General features: G+C 37.9%; 1 protein-coding gene across 1 annotated transcript; it reads right to left on the bottom strand.

Annotated features, from left to right (window-relative positions):
- Positions 1–276: 276 nt before the first annotated feature.
- LOC307021965 (uncharacterized protein) lies at positions 277–4,880 on the bottom strand. Its single transcript, XM_079654522.1, has 8 exons — positions 4,557–4,880; positions 3,644–3,719; positions 2,651–2,730; positions 2,022–2,115; positions 1,437–1,487; positions 1,199–1,264; positions 1,051–1,104; positions 277–532 (listed from the first exon to the last, which is right to left on the bottom strand). Exons 1-8 carry the CDS (start codon positions 4,626–4,628, stop codon positions 294–296), a joined length of 732 nt encoding a protein of 243 aa, XP_079510648.1. The 5' UTR covers positions 4,629–4,880; the 3' UTR covers positions 277–293.
- Positions 4,881–10,000: the final 5,120 nt, after the last annotated feature.

Below are 10,000 nucleotides of genomic sequence, written 5' to 3'. Positions count from 1 at the left end.
CGCTGTCGGGTGCCGACCACTCACGAAGCGTCATTTCTTGACTGGCAGCAAAAACCACCAATCACAGCAGTGCTTCTCTGGCTGGCTCTGTCCAATCACAAACAAGAAGTGTTCTCCCTAAAGAAATACCCTTTCCGTATAAGTTGAAATGCTGTGGTGTTTCCTGAAATGTTGTTTTGACTTGCACTTCAGGGCCACCGTAGACATCACCATATTTCACACGGTGAACATGCTAGCACACAGCTGCTTATCTACACTCGGAATTACGGCGCAACATTAGCATTCATTTAGAGTCATGTATCTCTTAACAGCGGGACTTTTTTTTTTTTGCTTTCAATCGTATTATGAACGTGATTTTTGATGTCTCGCCAGTTTCTATTTTTAAGTGCAGGTTCTTCATTTACGCACTCAGTGCACTTTTTTTTACCAGGGACTTTCATCAGTGTAATCCAATTGCCAAGTTGACTCCACACAGCCTTTTTTTCTGCCTCACTCCAGGGCCTTCTTTGGTTTCCCTTCTGTACAGCAGAACCTTAATGAACAGTAAACAAAAAAACGATCACTCAATAAAAGTCAACAAATCATAGAATGAACTAAACTGCTAGCAGTCATCAACAGGGCTGACTCGTGGGTAAAAAAAATGCAGTTAGTGAGTAATAGTAAGTAAATTAGTAGGTTCAAGGAACTTAGAAAGTATATGCAATGTAAGATTGTACAATGTGATGTTATGCAAGAATGTTAGAAAGCAAATAAGTATAAAGTAGTAAAGCATATATTTTAGTAATTAGTGAAGGTGTAGTTACACTAAAAAGTGGTACTTATTTAAATGGCAACAGTAAAAGTATTAATCATTGTAGTTGTAGCAATAGTAAACAGTAGTAGTGAGAATAAAATAGTTGCAGTACTATTTTCTGTATTAGTGTCTTAGAGTGGTTTCCAGAGTGAATACCAAGAGACCAAGTGTTTGTAATGGCCCAAGGGCTGTACAGTTAAGAGTTTAATGCAATTAAAATAAAAATGTGGTTCTAAATAGGCACCAAGCAAGCTTACCATGTGTCTTAGTTTTTGTTGGTCTTTTCACGAGAACCCGTCTTTGCTCGTCATCTAGGTGAAGAGGAAAGACGGTTTATTATATATAAACTTAGTTATATCCTTTTTTGCATTATACAATAGAAAGCTTTATATGAAACTACTGTACCATCCGAGTCGTGGGATGAATCACAAGGTTCCGGATGAAGCTTCTGCTTTTTGGCTCTGGATAGCTCTATTAAAGAGGGAAACAAACAGAAATTTAGAGCAATTTATATTGAAAAGATCTTTAAAGATCACTGAAAATGGCAGTAAATTAGCACAGCATTTTAATAATGAACCCTGACACCTCCGTGGATAAAAGCATTAGCTAAATGAAATGTGATGTTCTGTAGTGAATTTCTTACCATCTCGTTGCCTAGGAGATGTGCCCCCTTTATCGTGTTGAGACAAAGCAACTGTAATTAAAACAAAGAGAACGTTTTTACTATTTTTATTTTTACAGTTAACCTCATGCTTCCACAGCTCACTTTTTACGAAAAAGCCATAGCAATAGTTGCAGGGCAAGTAGCCATGTGGATCCGCTTCTTCTGATGGTTGCCTAGAAGTCACCAACTCCCCTTGTCCTGACTGCAAAACAGCTATGTTGTGGTTGTAGTCACCCTTAAAACGAAGTTGATCCAACATCAGACGTCTTTTTTTGGAGGATTTAGGTAAGCATGTTGCTTTTGAAACTAGTTCTTCGCTGTGGTGCTTTCTTTCCAAATGACGTGCAATTTTACTTTGTGGGAGTTCGCAAAAGATGCAGTAATGCTTTTTGTCCCATTTTCTTTTGCCTCCCTTGGTGCAGCTCTTCACTGTTATTTTAAACCCCTTCTCGACATCTTCCTCACCTTTCTGTACACCATTATCATTTTGAGGGTGGCTGGTGCCAATCTTTTTTACGAGATTTTTAGCAACTATATGGACTGGCGGCTGAATTGGACCCTCACCGTTACTGCAGCCTTCGCTGTCCGAGGAGCTCTGCGAAGGGACATATTCGCTGCATTCACCACCTGAGTCAGAGTCCTCATCGGTACCAACATTCTGTAAAAAGAAAAAGTTTGACAGATACTATCAAAATCAGTTGGAAACATCATAGTACTAATCTCTTCTTCAAAAGCAATACTTTAGTTTTTAAACCCATGATAAAAAACGATATATATTTTCATGATTCAAAGACAAAACATTTTTTATTTCACACTAAGTTGCCCCAATGCAAGTGTATATTTAAGCTATCAAAAATTTGCAAGGTTGGACTGTCTTTGTCAACTGAACTGTCACAAATTGATAGCCTACTTTAAGCTTCAAATAAATATCAGTGGCCATTATTAACAATCCAGCTAGACCCTCTTGCACGATACAGGTGACGATTAATAGTGCCTTTACGGTAATAGCCTAGTACAAGGGTACAATAATGCATGTTTTTCTGATATCTTTGAGTAATATTTAACATAAGTCCTTAATAAGGCTGACACTGTTGGACTCAGTACTAGTTTGACTGCTACCAGAAATAAAATGAAGTACTTATACTGTACTTTTTTTTGTTGGTACATTTCTCTACTAACTCTACTTCTCTTACTCTTTTAACTCTATTTCTCCCTCTCTCGTCTGTATCAGCAGGTTCTGGATGAAGCCTCTTGTGCTCGGGTCGTGAGAGCTCTGTTAAGAGAGAAACGAACATCAGACATTAAGAGTTACTTTAACATTAGAATGATCTTTCATGCCATTTGCAAAGGCAATCAATAATGACAGCAATCAGTATTTATTTCCTGTACAAACTTATAACACTTCACAAAAACAACAAATGAACTACATAGTAATACAAAAGCAACCACCTGATAAACATATTGTCATGTCCTTTTAATTGGTTGGCAAACTTTAATAATATAAGCCCTATACATTAAGGGCTTTTTGGAAGGGATTTCCCGGGGTATAAAGAGTAGAGATATGAACACAAGACAGTAATATGCTTGTGAGAAAGAACAACCTTTCATTGAGACAGTGATGGACAATGAGGTTAACGTGTTTGTCACTGTCAAATATTAGTGAGCTAAAATCTGCTTTCTTTGATTCTGTTTACCTAAATTAACTCAATGGGCCGCCCACCTTATTACATGGCTGGTACCATGAGAAAAGGACCACAACCACCCAGTGGAGTGATCAATGGTGCAGGGAACTAGTAACAGGGATGCAAACTCATCAGGTATGAAAAAGGTGACAAGGATCCGAGCCCCCTCCCGACCCCACGGAATATCGGCTTTAAAATTAGGATTAACAGAGGATTTTAGCAGTCAGAACAACTAAAGCAGCAGTGTTAATAATAACAGAAACGCCACATCTAAAAGAAATATATAAAAGGCATTTATTTTAATCTTTAATCGCCTCTGGAATCTCTGACCCCTCTCCTTTAGACGAACATAGAGGGGAATAAAAAAAGCAACAGAACAATGTAATTGAGTGCCACATGACATAGATTTAAGTAACTTTCATCAACAAGTTTAAATGCCATGACATTTTTATTTGTCATTTTGTTTCCATTTTTAGTCAGCATTTCAATACAACTGTGACCTACCCTCATCCAAAATGTCAGTGTCATCCATGTCTGTATCTCTTGTGTCTTTGGGCCCATCAGCAGCGGCACAGGCACCCTGACAGAAACAACAGATCTGTTTATATTTCGAATATGTAGCCAAACCTATAGCCACTCAATCAAAAGCTAGCTAACAGTCCATATGTTAAGAAAAAATTCAAGATGCTGGAACAGGAGATCATAGTCTAACATTTAGCCATTTAAGATATATTACATTTGCTCATGCTAAACATTAAGAAAGGTTAGACACATCATAATAGTTAGGCTGACATATTAGTAGATGGATTTGTGCTAAAGTAAATGTCCTGGCTAAACAACCAACAGAAAATCTCTGGCGCCGCCCATGTTTGTAGGGCTGCACGAGTATGGCCAAAAGTATGCTGTACATTTCACTGTAAACGATTGAATCATCACCAAATTCGGTGTTATTATGACCGATCATAACTCAGCTTTATGCACACACACATATATTTAGCATGGTTTAGGAAACGGGCTCCGTGTTACAGAACGGGTCGGGGGTTTGGCTGCTCCTTGCAGACTCTCTGGACTGAGGAGTCCGTGCGGCGGGGGAGAGGGGCTGCGGGCTGTGACTCCTGATCGGCGCAGACACACGTTGCCGATAGATAAAACATTTTAGATGTTAGAGTCTTGCCTTAATAATTGTAGATGTCAGGTTAAAAAACGCATGCATTTTTGCATTCATATTCTATATATTTTACATGAAACACCATACATTAAAATAAGACTTAAAAAGACTTATGCTTTTGTTCTGCTCTTACATGCTAACGTTAGCTTAATTTAGAGTTTAGCCTAGCCCCAGCAGTTCCACTCATGCCGGAGAATGCTAAAACATTAAACAACCTAACATAGTTAAAATATATAAAATATCACTTACCTGGAGCAGTTGTGTGGGTTTTTCCTGCTGTAATTTCGTACTAATTGCTGTATTGCTTCTTTCACACACCATGTGGAGCTGCTTCCGTCTCAGTAATCTTCCTTTGTGCCGATCGATGTTTGTAATGATGCGTTCAGGTGCAGATGTAAAGTACAATGCATCTTCATGTTGGAGTTTGCAAAATGTTTCAAAACCAAAATGCTTCTTATGAAGTGAATTTCTCTCACTTGAAATAAATAACCCTAATAAGATTTTTTAAGGAGAGATTAATTAACATAGTTTAGAAACTGTAATAGGGACTTCTTACTAAGTCGGGGACAGTAAAACTGTAATTTTTGTATTACATGAATGCAGCATTAGCTGCTCTGAAGTTTTAGCGCCAAATATAGTACTCAATTGCTCTGCAGGTTCATCATGCGCCTGAATGTCTGGATTAACCACTCCCCTCCCCCCACCCTGATCTGGACTTCACCCCTGAAACACAGGCACAGAGGAACATGCAGTATGGTTTAAATGCATTCTGAGCAATATCTCAACAGAACTTAAAATCAATTTTACTCTCTATCTTTTGTTTGATAAAAATTAGTGCACAGTTGTATACACACACACACATATATCTATATATATATATATTTCCATTTACCATTTATACAATTTTCGTGACATTTTAAATTATAATATTATTTAATAACTATATATATATTAAGAATGAACAGGGTCAGTAAAACAGTATCATCTATCCATCAATCTATCTATCTATCCATCTATCTATCCATCTATCTATCCATCTATCCATCTATCCATCTATCTATCTATCCATCCATCTATCTATCTATCCATCCATCCATCCATCCATCTATCTATCCATCTATCCATCTATCCATCTATCCATCTATCAATCTATCTATCTATCTATCTATCTATATATTGACAATGCATTTAATGATTAATATCTTGTTATTATTCTATTAACCTTGCAGGACAATTTGATGTTATTTGAATTTTCACAATTTCTATGATTTTACCTTCAGAGGATTGCCTCATTCGATTATTGAAAATATTAGAGCTATCTCTGAAAACAAACCCCTTTTACTAATGTATAAAAAGTAATACCTAACTATCTAATATGCTTCCTTAATACGATGCCATTATATACAGGTCCAAATGTTCAATGGCTCATTGATACCCTTGATAAATGAAAAAAGTGTGTTTAACCCTTGTAGTGAGAACTGCTGCTGGTCTAATATGAAACTACTTTGATATAGTTCAAATCAGACCAGCAGTAATTTCCTTGAGAATTGATCCAGACCAATCTCAAGTACAGACATCATTTTATGATGGTTATCAGAGATAAGAGGTCCAACTTGAGCCTTTGGAATCTGAGGCTAGTTGATGGTCAAATGCAAAGAGAAAGAGAAAGAGGGAGAGAGTGTTATGAAAGTGTGAGAGAGGGAGAATCGGAGCAAAAAGTTACAATAGCAACGATTCAGAAGCCGTGAATTAAGCAAGCAAATATTTTAGCCGACACAACCAAGTACAGAAAATCGAGTAACAGAGCCATTAGTGTATATTTAATAGTTCGACACAACTGTAAGCACAACAACATGTAGGTTATTTAAAGTAGAGTATGAAGCGAATGGGGCCTTTTTGAGTGCCACTTGGAGACGTGGACGTGCAGGGAAAGCGCGCAGAGAAATGTGCACGTGAATCATTTTGTTGAATTTCTGAATGGAGATCTGATCGATTAGACTAAGCTGCTCCGTCAACACTCACAACACCGTCCAGCATAAATAAAGCAGTGACTGTATCCGCCATACCTCAGACAGTCTTTGGTTTGTACATTTATAACTTTTCTCCAGTTTCTGAACAGATATGAGGAGCTGTGATCTCTGTGTGCTAACAGCTAACAGTTCATGGCTAACAGCTAACGGCTAACAGTTAATGGCTGCTGTTTTAGTTTTGTGGTGTCAAGTTCCTTGTCTGGATGGAATATCTGTGAACGACTCAGGTGTGAATGCCATGTCAGACTTGGACAAGACCTTCCTGAATTGTGTTGATTGAGGAAATCTGCTTGCCTAAAAAACGGCTTGGATCATCTCCACCATCCGGTAAACATAGATGATATGTATTCATAAAGTAACCTAGTTGTCTTTCCATTTTCTTTAGCAAGTTTGCAAGGAACTGGGAATTGAAACCAAGTCTTTAAGAAGTAATTCAAAGGTTTGGATATGTTGTACATATATACATATATATTGTACTTGAGTAAAAGTAGAAGTATTCAGATCTTGTACTAGAGTAAAAGTAGAAGTACTCAGATCTTGTACTTGAGTACAAGTAGAAGTACTCAGATCTTGTACTTGAGTAAATGTAGAAGTACTCAGATATTGTACTTGAGTAAAAGTAGAAGTACTCAGATATTGTACTTGAGTAAAAGTAGAAGTACTCAGATCTTGTACTTGAGTAAATGTAGAAGTACTCAGATATTGAACTTGAGTAAAAGTAGAAGTACTCAGATCTTGGACTTGAGTAAAAGTAGAAGTACTCAGATATTGTACAGACTAAAAGTAGAAGTACTCAGATCTTGTACTTGAGTACGTTTAAAGATAGCATCAGGATTCAGGGAGTTAACAACGGGAGAAATGGCAATATTCCTGTGGCTTGTTTCACCGTGCATCTGCAAAGGTAGCATTTGCAGCTGCAGAGTGTGCACCTGATTGCCCTCCCCTCCCCCACTCTGACCAAGCTGTGAGCTCTGCAACAGACAGACAGACAGAGCAGTATGAGGCTTATTCAGCTTGACTCTATGATATACAGTAATATATATATATATATATATATATATATATATATATATATATATATATATATATATATACAGATCTGGTACTTGAGTAAATGTAGAAGTACTCATATATTGTAGTAAAAGTAGAAGTACTCAGATATTGAACTTGAGTAAAAGTAGAGGTACTCAGATCTTGGACTTGAGTAAAAGTAGAAGTACTCAGATATTGTACAGACTAAAAGTAGAAGTACTCAGATCTTGTACTTGAGTACATTTAAAGATAGCATCAGGATTCAGGGAGTTAACAACGGGAGAAATGGCAATATTCCTGTGGCTTGTTTCACCGTGCATCTGCAAAGGTAGCATTTGCAGCTGCAGAGTGTGCACCTGATTGCCCTCCCCTCCCCCACTCTGACCAAGCTGTGAGCTCTGCAACAGACAGACAGACAGAGCAGTATGAGGCTTATTCAGCTTGACTCTATGATATACAGTAATATATATATATATATATATATATATATATACAGATCTTGTACTTGAGTAAATGTAGAAGTACTCATATATTGTAGTAAAAGTAGAATTACTCAGATCTTGTACTTGAGTAAAAGTAGAAGTACTCAGATCTTGTACTTGAGTAAATGTAGAAGTACTCAGATATTGTACAGACTAAAAGTAGAAGTACTCAGATCTTGTACTTGAGTACATTTAAAGATAGCATCAGGATTCAGGGAGTTAACAACGGGAGAAATGGCAATATTCCTGTGGCTTGTTTCACCGTGCATCTGCAAAGGTAGCATTTGCAGCTGCAGAGTGTGCACCTGATTGCCCTCCCCTCCCCCACTCTGACCAAGCTGTGAGCTCTGCAACAGACAGACAGACAGAGCAGTATGAGGCTTATTCAGCTTGACTCTATGATATACAGTAATATATATATATATATATCTCCGTTTTCTGCTACCTAAAGCTACATCGTGTCTTGTCTGTATTTGCTTCCCCTGTCACGAGTTCTGATCGCTCAGTGATGATCCTTATATTTCTATAATCTGTGGAATCTCAGGATGTTAGCTAAACTTGTTTGTGCAGATCCAATAACTATATCGATCGGTATAGCTAGAGTTCTGTGCTAACGGCCTTAAGATTTTGTTGCCCGTGGCTAATTCACAGGCTCAGCTTTGAGGGTTTTTTTTGAAAAAAAAAGTTTCTTTCCGTTACATAGATATGAAACATTCATAGTTTATTAAATCTTAAGAAGCCCTGAGACACTTTTGCTTGCAGATGTTGTGATTTTGGCCCCTTCGGCAGGTCCGTGGGGCTAAAGAGTTAACACACCAAAGAAGAGGACTATTAGGTGTGAATGCAAACTTAGTTTCCTGAAAGACCTGAGTGAATACTTAGGACATAACACAGTATGGCTTTTAATACTGTTTAATACACAAGGGAGGTATCAAGACTAGAAAGCAAAGACAGAATATGGTATGTAAATGCATGAAACAATGGGAATGGCTGTGAGGGATGCAGGAGGAGCGGGGCCATGCAGGGACAGCAGGACCAGGGACAGCATTGGGAGAGCTAAAGATGGGAGCCACATCCATACAGCAAGAAAGACACACCAACCACTCACACAGACAGAGGAGAAAGGGTTAGTAACAAAACATGGGAGAAGAGAAGAAGGTGAGGATTTAAGAAACTGAGAGAGACATCTTATTGTGTTCAACTAGATAAATAGTTACATTACAAGGCTCGATGTAGACAATGCTCGTTTTCATAAGTTTATCGCGCACTCGCAGAAACACGAGCAATCTGTCCAAACATCCGGCCAAAAGTCTTCATATTCAGATGGAGAAATGCACAGTTTTCCACTGCCATAACTCATAGCTCTGTTGCCAATTACGAGTAACGTCAGGTATGCAGAGGTGGGAAAAGTACTCAGATTTAGTAAAAGTAGAAGTACTCAGATTTTTTACTTTAGTAAAAGTAGAATTACTCAGATCTTGTACTTGAGTAAAAGTAGAAGTACTCAGATCTTCTACTTCTTCGTAAGCTCTTTAAAGTAGCGACAATAAAAGTAGTGATTGTGCAGATTGGTCCATTTCAGAATAATATATATGATATGTTTTATAATGATTGATCATTAAAGTGTTCTCAAAGCTGGTAAAGGTGCAGCTAGTTTGAATGACTTTGTATACTGCAGGGTAGCTTGTGGATTTACTCCAGGTGGAACTAAAGTCTGATTTAACACTTGATCATATTTCCATTTACCTCTGAAATGTAGTGGGGTAGAAGTACAAATTATCATAACTGGAAATACCCATGTAAAGTACAAGTACCTCAAAATTGTACATAAGTACAGTACTTGAGTAGATGTACTTAGTTACTTCCCACCTCTTGAGATGCTTCTCACAGCAAATATTGCTATATGTGATTAATTTACATTAATTTAGTTTAATTAATCACAAAGCATGTAATTCATTAGATTAATGGAGGTGTGTGGCGCAGTGGGTAGAGCCTTGGTGTTGGGATCAGGGGAGCACAGGTTCAAACCCCACTGCAGTCAGCATGTCGTTGTGTCCCTGAGACACTTCACCCCTAATTGCTCCTGTGGGGATTGCCCACAGTATTGAGTATGTAAGTCGCTTTGGATGATAGCGTCTAACAAGTAACA

The sequence above is a fragment of the Notothenia rossii genome (genome assembly GCF_949606895.1).
Source record: "Notothenia rossii genome assembly, chromosome: 1".
In the NCBI taxonomy this organism is placed as follows: Eukaryota; Metazoa; Chordata; class Actinopteri; order Perciformes; family Nototheniidae; genus Notothenia; species Notothenia rossii.
The sequence above is the reverse complement of the archived record's forward strand: the minus strand, read 5'-3'. Positions and strand labels throughout refer to the sequence as shown.